The 22,892-nt window shown below is 46.3% G+C and overlaps 1 protein-coding gene across 2 annotated transcripts in view; it reads left to right on the forward strand.

Annotated features, from left to right (window-relative positions):
- Positions 1–5,786: 5,786 nt before the first annotated feature.
- Positions 5,787–22,892, forward strand: part of LOC138582073 (ras-related C3 botulinum toxin substrate 1-like) — a 74,869-nt gene continuing 57,763 nt past the window's right edge. For both annotated transcript variants that reach the window (XM_069653022.1, XM_069653021.1), the window contains exon 1: positions 5,787–6,239. In XM_069653022.1, the coding sequence (XP_069509123.1) occupies positions 6,199–6,239 (41 nt within the window). In that variant the 5' untranslated portion in view covers positions 5,787–6,198. The remainder of the gene's footprint in view (positions 6,240–22,892) is intronic.

Here is a 22,892-nt window from a genome sequence, read left to right on the forward strand (position 1 = left end):
CATGCAACAGAACACTGCCACATGAGTGAGGGGGCAGAGTTATGCCATGTGCTCAAGAAAGATAAGCACACAAAAGGGTATTAGCCCTGGGAGAAAGAATGTAAATTACTTTATAGCAGGCAGGATCAACAAAGAAGCAGATGGCCCAGGCTGACCTCTATGTTTGAAGAAAAGGAATGTGAGGTGTAATTGAAATTAAAATTATGCATCTGACTTTACATTACCGTAGGTATTATGGGTAAAATATAACTGTTGATTATTTTGGGAATCACAATTCTCACAAAAATGGTTTAAATTTGCTTGAAAATCCTATAAAAAGCCCCATCTGATGGTACAACTCATCTCAAAATGCGGCATGGGAACAAGAGTTACAAGCTTAAATGTGCTTATAGCTTCCCAGAAAAAGTTACGGAGTCGAGAGTCGGAGGATGGTAGCTTATTAAATGAAATATCTGACTGTAAAATTGTGTGATGATAATTGGTATACTTTGTGAAGAAATCAAAATAATCTGGCATTCACACCTGCCGAGATGTGACACATTTCAGTGCGACCGGCATGATTAGACACATTCAGAAATATACAGTTTATGATGTTTATCCTTAAATTGAAAAATGTGTCAAGTTGTAGATTTTAGCTTCAATTGTAAATTGTTTCAGAAAGATAATGCAAATGGGTGGAGTCATACTTCCCAGAAATGTAATCTATGAACATCAGGACCAATTAAAGGCAAGAGGCTAGCTCTTGATTAAGGGGAGGACAAATAGATGTCCAATCTGAATCATGAGCCAATAAGCTGGCACCTGATGATTTTAGATATTTTGGGGTGTGATTAGGGGTTTAAAAGGTGATACACAGTTTGAAAAGGGGTCCTCTTGCCAAGCAGAGGGGTTCTGAATGATTTCCTGCGGGGCAGAAAAGTGTCTCCCACGTTAAACAAAGGGAAATAACAGATTGCACAGGCACAACTTCTAATGAGAGCATGAAAGAGACTCCGAATTGAAGAGAGATTTTACCCGCCTAGTGGTAAAGAAAAAGAGTGAAATATAATGAGAAAAGTGTTTTGTTATTAAATGCTTGGAGATTTGAACATTGTTAGAAATAGAATGTGCGCAGGGATGTCAGAGCTGAATGGTGTTGCGCATGGAGATGCCATTGCAAATTGAAAATGTGCTACATGTTATTTAAAATAAACCCCATGTAAAGTAAATTGTGAAGTTGAATTATTCTGTCATTTCCAGGGTGCTGCGCGATTTAGAATATTTTGTGAGTGATCCGAGTATCTGAAGTATTCTATAAATCTGTGTTTCTATGCAACCAGGGTGGAAAAGAAACCAAGAAGGAAAACTGTGCAGGTTGTTGGGTTAAAGAAGCTGTGATCTTTGTTATCCTAAACCAACTGGTGTTTTCAATCCGTGTGAAAAATGAATTTATAGGAAATATTGTATGGGCCTCATCACGAGATGGGCGGTAGCCCTTGAATACGGCGGTAACATTGTTACTGCCACATTTAAGGGTCCGCCCAATCACGAGTCTGGCAGCATATGAATATAAATGCACCAATTTAACACCCATTTTTGGGCACAAATACCCATTACCGCCTAACCCGTGATCTGGCGGTAATAGCACCGGACCAGGTGGGGGTAATGGTATGATATGATATCATATGGCATTTATAACGCGCCTATGCACACGTTTTTCAAGGCGTGACAAGGCAAGGGAGGGGGAACAGAGGGAAGACAGACAACAATCATATTAGGCCAGGTGTCATTCCGATTGCACAAGTGCATGGGAAGGGGGAAGTGGGAAAGTGTGGGGGGACGGGGAGGGGGCAGTGCAGTACATGGGATAATAGAATAATATACAATAAGTAAAAGTACGGCCAGCATGTGGCAAGTACAAGGGTAGTGCAGACATCAGGTGTCAAATTCTGGTAGTGGGACTGTAGGGGTACAGAAACAGTCCCTAAGTGCGGGGTTGCCAGGAAGGCAATGCAGGTGTGCGATTGGTGGAGGAGGGGACCTGGGCCCGAGATCAGAAGGTGGCCAGGTATGCAGTGCAGTTTCAGATTCAGCCAGAAAGTCAGCAGTGGCGAGGAGGAGAAAAAGTAGAAGCCAAGAGAAAGGTTTTGATGTGATTCCAGAACCAGAGATGATTCTCCTCAAGTTTCAGGGAGGTAGGGAGGCTATTCCAGAGTGAGGCCCCAGCTGAAGAAAGAGATCTACCACCAAATGCTATTAGCCCGGGCCGGGACACCGCCCAACTTGTGATGAGGCCCTGTGTCTCAGACAGGCCAGTTTCTAGCCAATTTGGTCCCCAAGGTGAAACACCAGAATGTGCCCTCTCCCCCCAACTGGCACATGTCACTCCCAAACTACACCTCTGTATAGGGTGACAAAACCCCACCTCATTATGAATAAACAATTACTATATAAATTAAGCTGGTTTCATTACATTGTAATGCAAGTACTTTACAGATGAATTTTAATGTGAAAACACAGACTAACCATATCAATTATTTTCTGATGGAAGGTTATCATTCCAAATGGACAGTCTGGTACACTCTTATTATACTCTTTCAAAATACCTCTATGAGAGTGGGAAAAGGGACAAATAGCTCCAGTGAGGGTTCCTGTATGCTTTGCATTACATCACAGAGTGTTTCAGGACTATAACATTGATCAGAGATCTCTATATTGAATAAACAAGTCTGTGATAAAAGGATTGCATGTGTGAATCTCTAAATTCATTACAGAAGCATGGGTTGGTGTTCACCGTTAAAATGTTTGTAACCATAAACCATACATACTCATTTGGACAGTTTAAGCTTTTGGATGTGAGTATAAAATGGCTGCAACATCAGCCACTCAAATGGGGTACAAGGGCTCTTTTGCTTCTTGTTGCTAAAGAGTTTTAGTTGAGAAGGGGCTGGGTCTCAGTGTGAGCATGCCCAACCCCAATACAGAAACATCTTTGGGGAATTGTATCTATAGACAGCACAGGATACCATAGAAGAGAGACCCAGTAAACAATGCACAGAAAGGCTACAAGGAAAGGTTTTTAGCTATTACTAACTTTAGCTTCACCAGTAGTAAGCTGATGAAGCATTTTAGCCAAAACCAGCTTCTAATGCATGGTAAAGGGTCCACAGTTCCTCAGCCAGTACCTCCTCACTATTATGCAGGCCTCGGGGGTTATTTCTGCAAAAACGAGCTGGCCCATGCTTTAGCTAAGAGAGCTGGCATTAGCATCTCTCATTAGTGCTGGCCAGCAGCTAGTGGAAATCATAGTGTTGCAACGTAGAAAGGGCATTTGGCCTAATGGATGTACAATTTGAGGCAACTTCTTTGATTGCTTTATGCGTTTAAGTGTGGGCACAGTATGGCATGCTCATCAGAGCCACATACAAAGAATATTCTGGTATGTTATGTATGGACAATGGACACATCAGAAAAAAAACAGGCATATGTGCTGTTACATATTGGAGTGCCACATATTCGCCATTAACCAACAGGGTGGTGGCTTGTGCAGCACACACAACATTGCTGCACACATATCACTGCATTGATTTGCCATTGACTACTGTCTACATGGTGACACACAATGAACACTACTTTCCTAATCAAGGAGCAGAGTGAAATTGAGTTGTCACCTGGTGTGGGCACTAGACAGTGACCGCCTTGATTAGACAATTAAAAGAACTTTGATGCTGAGAGGATGCATTTAGTCCATGTCCCAAAGTAGCCACTAGAATACTTAAGCACGGAAATGACAGTTAACCTTCCCAGGGATGCCCCATATCTAACTAAAAATTAATATACAAAAAAACTGTTTGGTGTGTCAAATAACGAGACATGAACATAAAGAAAATAGTTTGAAACTGTTTTCTGCGTGGCATTTTAATTCTCTTTGAAGAATGCTTAGGTTTGGTCAGCTAACTGATACTTGTGCTGGCCTGGTGAATAAAAATGCCCCATGTTCAGTTGTTCACACTAAAATGTTAAGCGCATACTGTGTAAACACAATGGCCATCACTTATAAATTGCCCCACTTGAAAAGCTGTCAACACATAGAATGAGGGGCACAAAGTGTGTGACTCCAGAGCATCTCACATGTAGTGTTTGGAATATGTATTCCTTTGTTTGCATATTCTTCACGCATCGCAGTCATCTACAAGTCGGCAGAGAGCAGCCAGTCAAACATTTCAGAGGAGCGATCACCAGCACAGCAGGCTGCTTTATCTTTTGTCCGGCAACATCAGAGTCAGCTTTCTGAGTTGGCCCCTTATTGCACTCCCCTCCTCAGCTATTTAGCTCTGTGTCCCGGGCCGTTGCTCACTCCACCCAGGCCAAAGAACGGGGCTGGTCCCTGAATGAAGTGGAGTTTCTAGTGATCATTCTCGAGCGATATTGATTTGTCTACTAAATAATACACATATATTCTTTCTGCACACCAGCCTGATTATTGGCTTATTTCACAGAGGTGAGGGCTGATAGTGGTGTGAAATGAGTCCAAAATAGGACTACTGAGTAATTAGTGTGGTGCTTTTGACTGGAGAGGAAACGAATGCATGCATTAATTGTTGCCTCATAAATATCTCCAGCAGTGCTATGCAATTGCTTTACAATTTCTCCTATGCATGGTCAGAAGAAAGCTGATCCCACGGCAAACCGTTGTCTGAAATAACTTGCCGGCGTGCAACAGTCTCTAAAGACCTTGGCCCAGTGCATGGCAATGATGTCCTTCCTACATCATCCAGCCTTCTGGGTTGACAGGCCAGATAGCACCTAAGGGGAGGTTCTTGCTGCCATTTCCTCTCCATAAGGCCTCCCCATCCTATGGGCCCACATCCAAAGTTGGGCACTCAAGTGGGCGCATATTTGGCATCTCAAATAACTTCTGACACCCAACTACCATTGTTTCTCTCACCTGTCCCGCTTCTCTCTCTCACTTCTCTTCCTTCGTCCCAACTCCCCCTTATCCCTCTCTACACTCTCTTTCACTTACTTCCATATTGGTCCCATTGGCGCCCAATTCCAGCTTCTGAAAAACACTTTCTCCCTCTCTCCCTCTTCTCCATAATAAATAGTCCCTACTCTGCTCCCCCTTCGGCTAGCATGCCTTCCTGCTACCTCTCCCTCCGGGTTGTCTTTTCTGTTCTCACTGAAACCACTTCCCTTCTCGCACCCTGTCGTATTCTCCTTTCCCCTCTCTCTTCATTGCCTCTTCACTGACCCCACCTCTCACTACCCACATCAAAATGGTGCATTTGACAGCACTTGTTTTATAATGAATAGGAAAACAAACCATAGGATTTAAAGACAGCGCACTTCGTGTAAAACCTCAGAAACAATACCTCAACCTGCTGAGCTACCTTTGCAGATTTCTGCTTATAAAGTTGTCACCTAACTGTCAAAGAAGTTAATACCATGTGTGGCTCTCAAAGCCAATATTTTTTGATCTGCAGTCACATTGATACTTTCACAGTTTCATGGTGGATGTATAAAAGGAAAGTGAAAACTATAAACAAGTGAGGTTCCTTCCAGTGTTACAATAGAGAGCTTAGTGTGCAGCTGTGTCCCTTATACAGCGGCTCCTGCGGTTTCTCTGTCCTCGACATCCGTGTCCCTCCCCCGGTCACCTGCGCGCCTGGCACTCCCGGCAGAAACCTTCCCACCCTTCTCGATGTACACCTACTTCAGGAAGTCTCGGGAGAAAAATGTCCCAAGGTCCTCCAATCGGGTTCTGGGGAGGAGCCCATAACCTGTCCCCCACCCACCTCGCAGGTAGGAACGTTTGAGTCACCAGGAAGAGCAGCGGCAGCACTCCCTGCGAGGCACAGTCCCAGGACCAGGAGGCAGGTGTAAACAACCTAGCCCCCACCCGAGTCCCCGAACCCTCCCGTGGACACGCGTGGTGACCTCTGTGCGACCCGTTTGTCGACCCGGAAGAGTGTTCCTGCCCCCCCCCCCTTGCACAGTATCCCAGGCCCTGGTGTCTATTGCAGGCAATCCTGCACCTGAGCGCCCCCGTCTGCTTCCCCCCCACTCGAGGGAGCGACCTCTTCAATTGGTCCGCTCTCGCCTGCGCGGCAGCAGGCCCCACACACCTCAACAGCTGCTGAAACATCTGGTTGCTCAGGCTATTGCGTGGACTGGACGTCTGTCTAAGGCAGGGACAGCCCTCCGTCGTCAGCAGGCATGCAGGGCATGTCCATCAAGTGTGTGGTCGTGGGAGACGGGTAGGTGAAACACTCGTCTCAACGTTAATGCGATAGTGGCGGGTGGGGCGGGTGCTGGGAGACGGCTTGGGGTTTGAGAGGGGACTGATCGATATCTTCTGAGCTGCACCCCTGGCGGTGCACACGTGATCTGACAGGGGGATGACAGGGAGAGGTCGCACTGTCACATAGCTTTCAACTCACGCGCTTTTGGCGGGTGGCACCCGCCTTGTAAACAGCTGACTAACCCGCCAAGCCTCCTGCGTGCCCAGTCGTTTCAATGGGCCTCTCACCGCCAAAAATAAAATCAGGTGTTTTCACCCGCCTTTGCGACACAAATGGTTGAGAGCTATGCACTGAAAAGGGTATCCCCAGTAGCTCACAGTGAGTGCAGGTGGTCTCCTCACTGCGGGTGCGTTTGTGAGAGGGCCCTCCTGACTGAGCTCAAGAACACTGTCACCGGGTCACGCTACTGTACTGCTCAAACAACATCCTCTTGGGGCCCTCTGTAGCACTGGAAAAGCAATGTTGGCGGGGGAGGCTCAGGCTGCTAGCTTGATATCATTGATATCAACGACTGCGTTTCTTGGCCTCCAGAATTCCCACAGTGCCATTTTGCAAGACCTGGGAAGCCAGTTAAATGGATCAGCGAGGGTAGGAGTGATTCTGAGATTTCGCAATAGAGAACAATGCAATGAGTCGGAACAGGACACATGTAATGGAATAATAATTGCTTTGCCTTCCAATCATTCATTGCACTGCCCCGCATGTCCAAGGTGCATACCATAGTCATTATCGCACCCCATGACACCTACTACCCAGAGTACGCGCCTGTACACAAGTGTTTCCTGCACATAGAGCTGCTGCATCCAAATGTGTGGCTTGCTTGGTGTGTACATACAATCCCCGTGTACAAAATCGCTTCTGATTCGTGACTACATGTTTGTGATTGTTTTTTTCGCATTTGAGTTCCGTCTCTGGAGTCTTGTTTTTTTCACTGACATGTGAGCAAATGCACATGCAAATCTGCATTCACAATGTGTGTTGACATTCCCTAAAGGGCTAAAGGTGTGCTAGAAATCACCAACATGGAAGCTGCCCATTTTTAAGTATGCATCCCGAAAGGCAGGTTATTGTCTGGTCTGTGGAAAGGACATTGCAAAGAACATATTTCTTCATACTTTTTTTTAACATGAAAACGTCCATCAAATTTCACCAAACTTACCATACATGTTTGGATGCGGCCAGATCAGGTGCTCGCAATATTTGGGGAATCTGGATAAGGTCAACAGTTACAGAGCAAAATGCGTCCTCTCTTTCCTCTGTGAAGTGTCATGTTCCCTTAGCTCTAGTGTTGCTTCTGTGACATATATACATCTGAGTGAAAAAACACGCTTTGGAAAGAGTTAAGGGGACTACCTACACAAATATGATTAGGAGCCAAGATTAACATACACACACTCACTTCAAAGGGGAGAGAACAAACCCCAGTACTGCAAACACCGGGAATGCACATTATAAGGTAGCAGCGCACAGTGGGTCCAAATAAACACAGTCTCACATACAAAGACAGTCCATTATCATGCAATTTGAAGATACGCTCGCACTATAGCACTGCTTTACAACACCCTCGCTAGTCATAGGATGGATGTCAGCATCATACGTTTTAAAGCAAGTGTTGTGAAGTAGTGGTGTAGTGTGAGTTAAGGCTTAATCCATGGTGTGGTGGACTTGTTTATTCTTTGGAGAGAGCTTCTGCACCTTAACGCTGACATTCACAAGGTTTGTAGTTTTCTGCTTTTTGTAGGCAGTAACCTTAGCTCCATTTTCAAAACGTCTTATTTGCACACATTCCTTATTTTTTAACTGTGTTTCGCTGTTCATGACAAATGCAACGTGTGCATTGAAACATGTGCATGCATGGCATGTGCTTGTTGGTAAGGGTCTGCGGCTACGGTGCTCCCTGTCTTTCCGCATGCCGTTTGCGCCCATAGGCCAGTCCTGTGCTTGCTTCTCCACTCCTCGGTGTTTTTACTGTGGAATGTTTTCCGTCGCATTACACGTGGACACGCCTCATCTGCAAACGCGGGTATTGGTGACTCCCGGCCTACTCTTCGTGTTTGTATTTAGTGATTTGTATCGATCTTTCTTAACATGTACATTTCTCAAGTTTGCCTGAAGTGATTTTTTTGAATTTCTATGGCATAAACCTGTTTAATGTGGTCGTCCTGTTTCCATAGACTTGCATAACAGCCTGGCAGTTAAGGGGTTAAGATAACGGCTAGGTTAACGACCACAAATCTCAAAAGTAGAAGTAGACAATTTTGGCATATGTGTCCCGAAAGCATATTTTGGGTCTATAGAAAAACAAATGTAAGAACCACATTTTTCCCCTAACATTATTTTTCTACATGAATACATTAATACTCTTTGGCATACGTGTTTGCATGGAGGCCGCATCTGGTGGCGCAAAGCTATTAGTAGCTAATTGCGCATGCATAGGTTTGGCCTTGTTCAATAAGTCATATAAGCTATTTCCATCGTATGCATGGCCAGTAAACAAGGTTATCCCTTTTGCATGCCAGTAGTAGATATTACACAGTGCCCCCACACCGTAACCGTTGGTGCCATTCTCTTAGGCTGAGTAGTGTGGGTTCACTTTGCTTCTCTTACCAGATCCCTACCTAAGTAATAAATCACAGACAACTTATGTGTATGGAAAAGTTGTAGTCCGTAGGCATTTTATTTTCTTACAGAAAATACAACACAACAAGATAATTATACTGCCATATGCTTTTGGGCACATTGTGTCCAGTCCCGAAGTTGCCCAAGGCTACTCCTGAGTCCTTGTTTTCCCTGGGCCTTCGTTCCTGGGCACATGCCGCCTACGACGTGTCTTGGACCGTGTACCGAAAGAGTACTCAGCGTTCCTTCTTCTACCTCCTCCTTCTTTTCTTGGACCGTGTACCGAAAGAGTACTCAGCGTTCTTAATTCTGCCCGCTCCTTCTTTTTTGGACCGGGTACCGAGAGAGTACTCGGCATATCGGCTCCTGCCTGCACCCCTCTTCTTCCGTTATTATTGTAGGGTGGGTTGGGTGGCAAACGTTTTTCCTTCCCCTTCTCCAGGCACTAAGAGCCTGCCCGAGAGAGGTGAGCTCTTACCTGGTTTGTGCCGCCTCTCCTTTTCCAGGCTTACTTATACCCTCCCCCCCGCCTTTTGTTCCTTCCTGGGGGCGGCTGGGTTACCCCCTGACCTCTTGCTGTTACATTTCGCACCTTCCCAGGTGCTGTTTCCTGCCCTTCCTGGGCTTTTGTTTCTTGTGGGGCCGTTCGGACGCCCCTCCCTACGCTTTTGCACCGTTTTCCCCCACCCTGCACCTAAACTCCTAGACCCTCTATCATCCCGCATTTCATGCGGCCCGGGGCCTGGGTCATAGGCTGAGTAGTGTGGGTTCACTTTGCTTCTCTTACCAGATCCCTACCTAAGTAATAAATCACATACAACTTATGTGTATGGAAAAGTTGTAGGCCGTAGGCATTTTATTTTCTTACAGACAATACAACACAACAAAATAATTACACTGCCATATGCTTTTGGGCACATTGTGTCCAGTCCTGAAGTTGCCCAAGGCTCCTCCTGAGTCCTTGTTATCCCTGGGCCTTCGTTCCTGGGCACATGCCGCCACACCTGAGTGGGTGTTCCTTACGCCCGCTCAGGTCCCCCCCAAAAGCACCTTACCTACAACCCCGTTCCTGGAGTGCCCTTAAAATGTTGTTGGAAAAACCCCCATCCCTTTCCTTGATAGGTGCACCCCATCCTGGTGAAACATGTCCGGATTGCTCCGGTGTAAGCCATGTCTTATGAAATGCAGCCCTGTGCTCTTGCAGTACTTTTCTACTGATTTATTTAGTTTCTTTCTGGCTATTTCAATTGCGTGCCTCTTCTGTGCCCCATACCAGAACCTTCTTGGTATTATCTCTGACATAAAAATCTCGGTTTTCCACCAGCTGCGGGCTATGCGATGCAGCGACTCGCAAATGTTCCTTTGTAATTTACCCCTGTTTGTGCTCACCAGGTCGTTCCCCCGAGATGTATAACCAGGTACTCGGGGGGGGGGGGGGGGTCCCTGAAACCTATCAGGTCTGACAGCCTGTCGTGGATGTCCTCCCAGTGCATCCCCGGGAGGCCCCACCAGGACGTAATTGTGTTCCTGAAATGTAGTCCTTGCTTCACCTCTTCCAGCCACCTGCCCGCCCGGGTCACGAAAGAGTGCCCCACTATCCATGCCGATTTGTATGGTCCGGCCTCTGTGGAAACTGGGGAGATAAGTGTCATATCAGTTCCTCCCTTATGTATTTTTTAAAACATTGTGACTTCCATCCCCCAATTCTTCTCTCCCCCTTTGCTCCCAGGCCCCCTGCCCACGCAGAGGTTGCTGCACCTACGGCCTACAACTTTTCCATACACATAAGTTGTCTGTGATTTATTACTTAGGTAGGGATCTGGTAAGAGAAGCAAAGTGATGAGCAAAGGGGGTGAGAAGAATTGGGGGATTGAAATTTTTTCCACCTTTTTTCCACCTGTTTCCACCAACACATCTTTTACATGCTTTTCGTACTGCTTACCCGTTTTGTACGTCAGGGCATTTCTGGTCAGCTTGTCGATGACCCTTTCTTTTCTCTGTTCTTCTCCCACTTCTTTTGAGTCGACCTTGTGGCCAACCATGCTTTCCTTTCCAGTGCCTCCAACGGGACCCATGCCTTCCGGGGCCTGGGCGTTCTTTCCTTGTTGGCGTCCGGTCTCAGCTCCCTGAATTTCTCCCACTGAAAGCGAGAGATTGCATCAGCCACCACATTTTCTTCCCCAGCGATATGCCTCGCCTTTATGCATGTATTCATTTTTAGGCTTTCCAGTGTGATTGCCCTCATTAATTCTAATACTATCATGCATGATGCACTTCCTTTGTTTAACACGTGCACCACCGCCATGTTATCTGACCATACTGCCAACTCCTTGTTCCCTAGCTCTTCCCCCATGCGCCTAACGCGACCCATATCGGGAAGAGCTCCAGCAGCGTTATGTTTTTTGTCCATTCCGCCACTTGCTACGATTTTGGCCACTTGCCTGCACAACATTTTTCCCCCAGTATTGCGCCAAAACCAAAGCCACCTGCTGCATCGGTGAACAACACCCTTTTACCTTCCTCGTTCACCGGTGAGCACCATATTACCTCCCCCTTGAAGTATTTCAGAAATTCTGCCCATACTTCCAGATCTCTCTTGATTCCTCCCCCTAGCCTGACTCTGTGGTTCCCCTTGGTAGCACCTCTCGTTTTCAGCTCGATACTTCTCTGGAACACCTTCCCCTGTGCTATGACTCTTCCTGTGAAGTTTAGTTTTCCTGCCAGCGCTTGCAATTCTCTCACTGTCGCTTTGTTTCTTCCTTGTAGTTCCTTTATTGTCTTCAGCAGCTCCGTCACCTTGTCCTCCGGGATCCGACACCTTCCCTTGTTTGAGTCAATTTCTATACCTAGGAATTGGATAATATGCGTTGGGCCCTTCGTTTTCTCCTCCACCAGAGGAAAACCCCACTCGCTTGTTATTTCCACGAATTTGTCCAGGGTTGCCCTGCATAGCTCCGAACCTTTGGGCCCGACGAATAAGAAATCGTCCAGGTAATATACCATCATGGACTCCCTCATCTCCTGTGTTACTACCCATTGTAAAAATGAACTTACCCTCTCGATATATGCGCATGAGATGCCGCACCCCATCGGGAGGCATTTGTCGATGAAGTATTCCCCCTCCCAATGCATACATAACCATCTTTGTGATCCGCTGTTGACTGGCAACAGGCAAAATGCCGAATTAATGTCTGCTTTCGCCATCCACGCCCCTTCCCCCGCTTTCCTGACCAGTTCCACTGCCTCCTCGAAGTCTGAATAGGATACCGTTGCCTCGCTCTGGGCGATGCCGTCGTTCACTGAGGCCCCCGGGGGGTAGGATAGGTGGTGTATCAGCCTGTATTCCCCTTCGTCTTTTTTCGGCACCAGCCCTAGTGGTGAACATATAAATTCTTCAAATGGTAAGGCCGTGAAGGGGCCCTCTACCCTCCCCAATTCTACTTCTTTCCTGATCTTACTGGTCACTATATCCCTGTTTTCGATTGCCGATTTTAGATTCCTAGGAATGTCTTGCGCTCCCTGCCCGGTAAACGGGATGTTAAAACCTTCTCTGAAGCCTTGTCTGATTTGTTCTGCCGCTTCTTGGTCGGGGTATTTCCGGAGCCACCTTTCCATCCTCTCGATTTTTACCGGCGTGGCCCCTTTCCCGCCCCAGTTCTTATTTCCGCGTCTCATCTCTTCTGCCGCTTGGAGCTGCGGCCCTTGTGCACTTGGAGCTGCTGTGTTCACCCTTGCATCTCTCGCACTTGTGGCTGAACTTGCACTTCCATCCCCAGCTACAGGGTACCCCCTTTTCAAAACTCCTGCATTGACCTGGTTCTGCTCGTGCTGTCCCCGTGCCCCCACTGCCCCCCCCCCTGTGTTGTCGGGGGCAGGCTGCTCTGCCACCCTCTCTGTGACCCGTACTTTCTGCTCCGAAAACTCTGGTCTCTATTTCTGTCACAGCTGGATTCGTACTTTCTGCTACTGGATCTATAATCCGCTCTGTAATCATTCTGCCAATACTACCTTCTCTGCTGTCCCCCTGTGCTCCGCTCCTTGGAATCCCATTTCTCCTTTAGCACGTTAAATATGTAGAGGTTAAAGTTTTCCTCATCCCAGCCCATATCCGGAAAGCAGTCCATCTCCTTTCTGAACTCATGGTCATACTCCAGCCATGCGTCCCTTCCAAACGCTGCGTGTACCTTCAGCACCCTCTGTTGATACGCAACTAATGCTACCCCGTCTTCCGGGAATTTTTGTAATATAATTGTAGACATTATGGTGAAGGCCGACATCCAGTTGTCAAAACTCCTTACCACTGGCCCCTTTTTCAGTAAGCTTTTCTCATCCTCCTTCATGTCCTCTAGGGCCACATTCATCCCCCTCTTTTGACAATCTAACAATGTAAAGATATCAATCAATTCCTTCCTCCATATTTTTTCCTTTACTTTGTCATTTATGTACCAAGCCATCGCTTTCATCGACCTGCCCTGTGCGTCTTTACCCATGGTTGGCCTGCCATATTTCGTCATGAGGGCCCCTCATTTTCTGCCGCTGCCACTGTTGGTGCTGCCCCTGGTGGTGTGGCCCCTGCCCCTATGTTTGGCCCTGCTGGTGCACCCTGCGGTGTCAGGATCATTGGTGCCCCTTGCGGCACCGGGACTACTGGTGCCCCTTGTGGTGCCGGGACCAGGGTTTCCCTGGGCTCTGCTGGTGCCTCCTGTGGTGCCGGGACCGGGGCTTCCCTGGGTTCTACCCCTGCCCCCCTTGCCCCTCTCTGTTTTTCCCTGCTCACCACTCCTCTCCATTTTACCCAAGCCCTTAGATGATCCCTTTCTTCGTCATCACTGCTTGTTTCTGCCGAGGAACTCCCTTGCTGCTCCTCCCTGGATCTTTTCCCCCATCTGCTCATCTTGTCATTGGTTCTGGGCGACTTACCCGAAACCGTGACGCAATTTTTAAACATTTTTACTATTTTATTTCCCACATTATTATTCACAGTACCTTTCTTTTTATCTTTTTTCTTTCTCTTGGTCGGTGCCTCTGTCTGTTCTTCTGCTCTTTTTGATTCCGCTCTTCCACTTTTCTGTCCTTGCGGCACTTCGTTTTCTCCTTCGCTGCTGCTGTGCTCTATGAACAGCAGAGGCGACGTTGCCTTTGCTCTTTCTTCTTTCTGCATCACCTCCAGCACCCCCATAATCCTTCTCCGCCTTTCTCGCCCATTCTGAGAACTCTTGGGCCCTTTTCGCTCTTCCCTCCGCCATCCTTCTCGTCTGAATTCTGCCGGCAACGCTTCTCAATTTGACCGCGGCGGAAGTCCTTTGTTCGTTCATCGCTGGTACTTCTGGGTAGCTCCTGCTCCGGCACCATTGTAGCACTGCGATTAGAATAAAATTAGAGAGATAGAAAAATGTGTGAGCCCGCAAGAGCAAACGTTTTTCCTTCCCCTTCTTCATGCACTAAGAGCCTACCCGAGAGAGGTGAGCTCTTACCTGGTTTGTGGCGCCTCTCCTTTTCCAGGTTTACTTATACCCCCGCCCCCGGCCTTTTGTTCCTTCCTGGGGGCGGCCGGGTTACCCCCCTGACCTCTTGCTGTTACATTTCGCACCTTCCCTGGTGCTGTTTCCTGCCCTTTCTGGGCTTTTGTTTCTTGTGGCGCCGTTCGGACGCCCCTCCCTACGCTTTCGCGCCGTTTTCCCCCAGCCCGCGCCTAAACTCCCAGACCCTCTATCATCCCGCATTTCATGCGGCCCGGGGCCTGGGTCATTAGACTCCTGCATGTGCAATCCTCAATCCTGGGTGGCTGCTGGCAGGCCGATGCGTTATCCCAATATAATCATATGACCATTCCAGTTTAAATGTATTTAAACAGGTGATCCTGGCTGGCGTTTTGGTGTCTCATGACTCATTAGTTCCCCAGTGCAAGTGACAAACGGAATGTTTTACCATTGAATAACTAGGACAAACCCGCTATGGAGGAAGTTCCTGCCTCTCCGGTAGGGTGACCACACGTCTGGGTTTTGCCGGGACTGTTCCGGTATTTGGTGCTCTGTCCCCCTTTCTCAAGATTATTTTTCCATTGAAAAATGCAGTGGTCCTGGTTTTTGGTATTAGGTCTTCATAGGTGACAGGCAGGAATGCACAAAATCGCACAGAGGAAATGCTGCTTTTTACGAATTGAGATTGTAGTTTGTGATATATTAATTATAATATGTGTTTATTCTACCAGTGACTCTTAAACCTCCTTCTCCTCCAACCACGACTCAAGTGTAGTGCCTTGACAACCACTGTGAAGAGTTAGTCCTACTTTTATGTTACTTGGCCTGCCTTGGTTTTTTACTTTTTAAATCTGGTCATCCTATGCCTCTGGGTTTCCATATTTCTCAAAGGGTCCTGATGGAAGAAACTTGCACAGCTGCGCAAGGAAAGGTATTGTAAGATCTCACTGCTGATCTCCTGTAGTAACAACAGCACACTGCTAGAGGAAACTCCTCCTGCGGGGTCCTTAAGCTTTAACAGAACTCTGACGAGGAACGTTCAACTTGTGCTTGGCCTGTTGCCATGAATTTCCTGTTCCACTGGTGTTAAAAAACCATACTGTACATTCCTCACCTTCTACCGAGAAACTCACTAGCTATGCACAGAATCAAATAGTTCCTGCTTCCTTGTGCCAAAGCCCTTCAGCAACACACACACACACACTCACGCGCGCACCCCCCCACCACTCATAAGCCATGAAAAATGTCACAACTCCTTGATTTTGGTTTAAAAATAGGCTACATCCAGCCCAATTTTATTAACATTGGATGGACACATAAATAGGAGAAACCCTCGTCCTCCTTGGAGTGCAGCCGCTTACACGTGCCTCCAAGATGGCGGCCAACTAAGGGTTGACAAAAGGCTTTTTAACATTTCTAGGATGAATCCGACACTTGGTATGTGCCCAGAATCCTCCTACAACCCACACCAAGTTCACTCACTCAACAGGCCATTTGTGACAAAATAGGAGCTTGCTCGCTCATCTTGTTTCTGCTTTGCTCAAAGGGCAAACCACTGAGGTATGACAGTAGGTGCTTAAATACACAGATAAAAACGTTTTTTGACCTCTGCCTTGTTGCAGTAGTTCAACTTGCCTTGCTCTAGTTCATGGCTGAATAAAAGCGTACCAGTATGCTAGAAGTTGGTGTTACCGGGTGCCTCAACCTTTACGACCAAAGCCACAAAGCTAAAAATAAACCTAGCTGAGTGGCTACTAACCAACTACCTGGACCGCACTCACTACACTGCTCTAGACAGCAGAGTCCTCAATTAATATATTATGTATTAACACTTGTCTGACGCTCCACTTTCAGTTGAAAAGAGCTTCACTTGCTTCCATGCTTGCACCACACGACTCTGCGCGAGCCTGCATGCAGATTTTTTTCTGCGTGCTCTGCGTATTCATGGATTTGTCCACATAAAGTAACGCCCACAACACACCCCCACGCAAACCACACAACCTTTGTGCCTTCCTTTGGCCGACTATCCAGCACCCCTGAGAACTGCATGCAAACACCCATTAATTTGAAAGGACCTAAGTTACGATCAGCACCACTCAACTTATGATCAGCACCACTCAACTTGCATGAACCCAAGTTACAAGGTGCTGATCGTAATTTACAGAGGGCATGCAAGTTGAGTGATGTTGATCGTAATTTACAGAGGGCATGTGTTTGGAAAAATGTCATATATGTGCAATATTCCCTTCATTTATGGACCCCTAATCTTTTTGCTTTTGTTTGGCTTTCCTATCCTGACTTTTTCCAGTGGAGCCCAGCCTTCAGCTGAACTCCACTGGGATTTTGCTCACTTGTTGTGGGGAAACTGACACGCCCTTTAGACTGTCAGTACTGGGAAACTATGTATCCCTTAGTCTTTGACTATGTTGCCATTTCTTGGTAACTTTTTAACACTGCACAATTTACCTTATAGTACCGTGCGTTGGGCTCCCGTTTTGTTTTATGGCCCAAGATACCCTCAAAGGATTTTTAGGTGATTGTACAAGTGTGCCTGGGACAAACTGGTGGCAGCAGTTACTTTTCATAATGTTTTACTTCTTTTTACTGGGTCAAACTACGTTTACCACAAGACTGTGGCCAGGTCCGAAAATGGACGAGTCACAACACCCTTTGTTCTGTCCCATGGCCATTTTGTCCTTTGCCTTCACCCAGGTCGAGTAACCCGGGTTTTCCTGTATTTGGGCATGCAGCCTCCAGCGAAAACCGATCTCTTTTGCGGGCTTCTTCCTGTCACGTGTATGTGCCCAGGAAGCAGCCTGGGACTGCCTAGTCCCAATCCACACTACTGGTGCAGGTTTTCTGGAGTGCGTGAATGACTGAGACAACCGTGGACCAGGATTGGTCCACATCTGGAATGCCTGCAAGAGAGCAGATCTTCCATTAGAAGTCCTCGATTTTGGCACAAAGCTAATCTTGGATAAGAGAAGGGGCTCCGCATCCATTCCAGGTCAATCACCTGTGTTCTCACTGAACTACAGAAGGAGCCAAGCCTCCTACACAAAGAAACAGACTTGTGAAACCACCAGAGACAATTTGGAAGGTTTTGGCACCCTTCGCCCTCTGCTGTCCCATCGGACCCCTGCTTTCTTCTTCAATCAAGAAGGCCTGCCAAGGCGCTTCACCCCTTTGGAGTAGTGGGAACAACTACTATCTGCACCCCTGTTTACGCACCAAACGAGCACCTTCGGAAGTGTTCCTGGGCCAACCAGCGAACTGTCCAGCTCTACCTCATGGTAACCCGCAGAACCTCTGCGGTCTCAAGTGCAAACCCAAGATTTGGGCCATCATCGCTTGTTTTCGGTCCTGTGCTTTCTCGTGCCAAATTTCGCAGACCTAGCTCCTCTTATTCCTGAATTAGTAGAGTATGCGTAACGCTGCCTGCATCCACAATCCCTGCGTCACTACTTGGTGGTGACAGTCGCTATTGTTCCCCTGCTGTTCTGCTCTCCTATACCCTGAAGCCTGCTGCACCAGAATTTTCTTCATATCTCCATTGGAAGCTGAGAAAAGGCAACTATCCTGTCACAGATGATCGTTCTCCACCAAAGCCGCTGAGAGCCAGAGAGTCGCGAAACTGCAGGACTCGAACCTACTAGCGACCTCGACTAAATGGCAAAGTTTGGTTCGGACTGTTCCGAGGGCGGTGAGTACTTACATCACTTACCATTGACCCCCTTGCACAACCAATCCCTTTTACGCAGAAGTATCTCTTAAAGGTATTTGAACTTGACCGGGTTAGCCTGTGCTCCTAGCTATTCTCGCCATTTCGCCAATTCTCACGCCTTGAAACGCTTGTGTATAGGTGCGTAATAAATGCCATATCATATCATATCAAATCATTTGAACACTGCTTTGCTGCCAAGGGCAGGGCCTACTTGCATAGTGGGAAACAATTCTTCATTGCCTCAAGCCCCTTTCCGACTTGCTGCATCCCCTCCAAGAAGACCCGCTTTCACCTTGATATGCACATTTCTGGCGACGTTCTGGCGATGTTGCATCCAATTGCGTTTGTTAATGAGTCCCCCCCACTTCTTTTTTTAGGACTTGACCCCTGATCAGAACCGGTAGTCTGGCCTCACCCCATCCCAGTTCTGCAGCACATCACCCACCACCCCCTGTGTGATAATTGTCGCGGTCCGGCAATAAGGTTTACAATCTGATTGATTTGGCAGCAATACATTAGCTTGATGCACGTGCTTCTGGAGCTGAATTGCCATGGCCCGCTCAATGTTTTTCTCCACAAAGGGTCGTCTAGCTGGTGTATATTAGACTTTTTCAATAATGCACATCACAGTCTGATTTCCGGCTAGATGGAAAAGTACACTGTTCTTCACTGCTGCTCCTATCAGATGCCTCACTACTGTCTGTATCATCAATGTCCCAATTACCTCCTCCGTGACCTGCCTTCTTTGCCTTCTTCCAGCTCTCCTTACTTGCTCTCCTCTCTTTTGCTTCTAAGCCCCCTCTAAAATGCATTCTATGTGATCTGCTTACCTTTATTTTCTACCTTTAGAGTCCTTCTACTTTACTTGCACCCTACTGTAACCCCTGCTTTCCTGGCACTAGACCGGGCAAGGGAGTGTTCATTCCCTATCTCAGGAAATTAATTACTACATAAGTCTAAGGACAAGCACATTCTGCCCGGGGCCCTATATCTTTTTCACACAAAACAGACAGAAAATCTTTGAGTTAATAATTTGTACCTTCTACATCTATAGTATCCTATTGATTAGTACATATCCCTGTTCAAAAGAGACTAACTATCCCTCAGTTGGATACTGTCTCCCTTGTCAGGGCTTGTGTGCCACCTGTCTAGGTTGTCTCTCACTACTTTTACTGACAACTAAAAATAAGTGCACCCTCTTGGAAGTCAAATATACCTTTTATTACTTCCTCATAGTGTGTCTCATAAACTAGAAAAGAACAACATTTAAAACAATCTTTTAGCATTTTTTAAAAAAAATTGAAATCGTTTTTTTATTTTTTTTTGTGGATCTATTGCCACAAGGAGTTTTACAGGATTGGTCTGTTCACTAAAATGATATGTTTTTTCTGAGCTTGCCAAATATATGCTTGTCTCTGGGGTTCAGGTCATCACCTTGAGCCTTTTCTGTATAGTCGACCAGTTTCAGCGGGATGGATGTTAATAGCCACTTTATTCAGGACCTAAACCTGATGTAACTAGTCAGGGTTCAAACTTAAAACAGACAACATTATTAATTTGTGTCTAAATCTCCTTCTTCTAGTCGGGGGAGTTTTGTCTCTTGTTTCCTATGCAAGCGTCTTAGTCTCAAGACACCCTAAAAGGGGAATATAAAAAGGGGAACCATCACTGAGTTGTCCTCTATCCATTCTATCAAAACATCAATATTCATATTGCATCTAGGCTGTCTTACCAGTTCTTGATTTCTTCTGTTTCTCTTGTCTGGGGGTTTCCTTAGCGGTAACCCCCCTGCATCTTGTCCCAGTGAGTGGATGAATAGACCATATCCCTGATGTAATTTGGAACTTATTTTGCACCCTACATACTGGTATCTTGTAGATGTCATTACATAGGGATAAACTGCTTATCAGTATGCTGTCTTCAGATCGTCTGTCGGAACTTCCATCTCAGTCTAAGTGATTAGCTGTTGACTGTTAGTCCACTCTGCTTGGATTGTTCAGCCTGCTCGGAAAACAAGCATCCAGGTAAGTGATGGCATAATGTCTCATTATTCACTCTAGCATGTGTGGCTCGAAGTTCCACACATTGATAGGTGAGTTTATCACCAAGCATTTCTTTGTAAGGTAATTGTTTGACTCCTCTTCCTAACTGATACCACTGCAAGTTGTAATACATGCGTAAACAGTCTCTAAATGTACACAACTCTCTTTTCCATTTCAGTGGTGTCGCCCTAAATTAGCCTCACATTTGGTCACCTTCCACTTGTCTTAGTTTTATAATTGGATGTGTTTGTACATCAATATTCATTCCCAAACAGTTGCGATCGTGATGTACAATATTTTTTACATATGACTATCTACTCGTATCACGGCTACTATTGTCAGTCAAGGTGGTCCTGCCTGTAACGACTTCTCACCTCGTATCTGTGTAATGCACCATTTTGCTTCCGTCTCGCATCTCATGAGCGCTTTCCCCATTCACTCGCATCCTGCATTGAGTCAATGGCCGCACCCGCGTAGGTAATAGCGGCGTGTTTAAGTCATGTGATCGCGAGGGCTTTTTGGATAATTGGCTAGTGCTCTTTTTCATCTATGTCTATGTGGTACTCGTACAGTAAACGAGTTTCAAATTATATACATCACGTCCATGACTATTAATCATTGTTGTCATATTGGCTGTTGGTTCATGTGGTTACCCATAATACACAGATAAAATATATGTACCGATTTTTGTACATGCAGTACGGGTCACTCTTGTTACAATAGTTGTTTTTTTCTCTTTCCACTGCGGCCCTAATGCATTCTGGTTCATGTAGTTTCCCGCATAGCACATCATTCACTGCATGCAAACCTATTTATCTACAGAGACCCAGTAAGGTATACTGTATACTTGTTACTTACTTTGGGTCCCGCCGAAACCTACATCGCTTCGGACTTCTGATACCCTACACCCAAGTATACAACCTCATTGTAAACCACCTGTAAAATTCTAAACTCTCCACCTCTTGCCTCTCAGTCGTCTGGGTATTATCAGTAGCTGCTACAACTGAATCGTAGGAATCTGACCACGCAGGACACCCTGCAAGCACCAAAACCAGTAACTACTACCATAATCCCCTCCCCAGTTACCTGCATCCATAGCCCAATTACACGCCCCACCCACCAATGTACAATACCCCTCAGGACAGCGCTCCCGTTATAAGAGGAACACCAGACCCAACTGACTGGATGTTTTTCAAGGGTGTGTCTTTGTTCAGACAGAACAACGTAAGAGCATGAGAACCAACGGACAGAACAAAGTCCCACTGACCCAAGACCCAACTGACTGAACAAAGACACACCCTCAAACAGACAGACAGAACAATTTAAGACGATTAAAATCAACACTAGCCTGGCATGAGGCACCACAATTGGAAACTAACCCTATAAACCTAACACCAGACCAATTCCTCCCATCTAAGACCAAAATGACCCGACACAGAATTGGATGCAGAAAAAGAGAAAAGGAACACGGTACAAAAAACTCAGATACACAAGCTCAACTGCTCCCAGCAGAAGATGCCTTCAATACAGAACACACGCCGCAAAATAATACTATCGACAGAACAAACATTGCAAGAGAAATATCCTTATACCATACACCGTACCATGAACCAGCCAAAGAACCTAAATACTCCAACAACACCAACATTTCCATATGGAAAAAAACCTGTACAACGGAAAAAGAGAAGATGGGACCCAACAAGAGAATGGGATGACACCAACCCCCTTATTCCCTACATCACAAGAACAGAAGGGCACTATCAATACCCACATGAAATGACAAGAGATGAAGAAACAATAGCAGTCAGCAACCCAATTATCAATCCCACAGACCGATTGAACGACAAAGCCACCTTCACAGAACCTCTACCCCTCGGAGGCAGCATAATAGCACCCCAACTGAACACCCACAAACCAAAACCGGGAACAAAAAAAAAACCAAATGACACCAAAATATACACTGCAATCTAATTAATGCAAGATCAATGTCCAAACACGCCACCAAAATCACAACCTCCTAAGTGATGGAGGCAGTCACATCCTTTTCGTAACTGAAACATGGCCAGATGACAACCACAAGATCACCCTCAATAACTGCCTGCCCGATACCTTCAAGTGCATCCAAGTAAACAGGAAAATCAAAAGAGGTGGTGGACTGGCAATCACACCTGGAAATTAAAGCAGAAGACCCATTAAACATCAACAAATGTGAATCCCTAATCATACGTCTATCAACAAATCCCAGAACAAACCTGAAATTCATACTGATATAAAGACCACCAACGTGCAATGCAGCCTTCATAAACAACTTCGTAGAAGCAATCACCAACCTAGCTATTGAGCTTAACCAATTGATTATCCTCAGAGACTTCAACATCTGGTTTGATGAAGAAACCAAAACCTCACAAAAATCTCTTGCCAGCCAACTAACAACAATGGAAATACATCAGCTGGTCAAAGAAGCAACCCACAAAACGCATGCCCACCCTTCCCGAACGAACCTGAGATGAACATGGGGCTTGGATATATGTTTACAGGAGGGACAAAAACAAAAACAGTCTCTGCTCTCTACAAAGTCATAATGCAGTCTCGCCCTGTGAAGAAACATACGGCCATAAGCAAGTGGGAGCAGGATTTGGGGCAACAAATAGATGAGCAAGAATGGTCCCAGATCTGCGCATTAACCAAACAGATATCATGCAATTCCAGATTCAAACTAATTCACTATAAAATAGTACATAGG

The sequence above is a fragment of the Ambystoma mexicanum genome, chromosome 3q (genome assembly GCF_040938575.1).
Source record: "Ambystoma mexicanum isolate Mex_15411 chromosome 3q, UKY_AmexF1_1, whole genome shotgun sequence".
Classification (NCBI taxonomy): Eukaryota; Metazoa; Chordata; class Amphibia; order Caudata; family Ambystomatidae; genus Ambystoma; species Ambystoma mexicanum.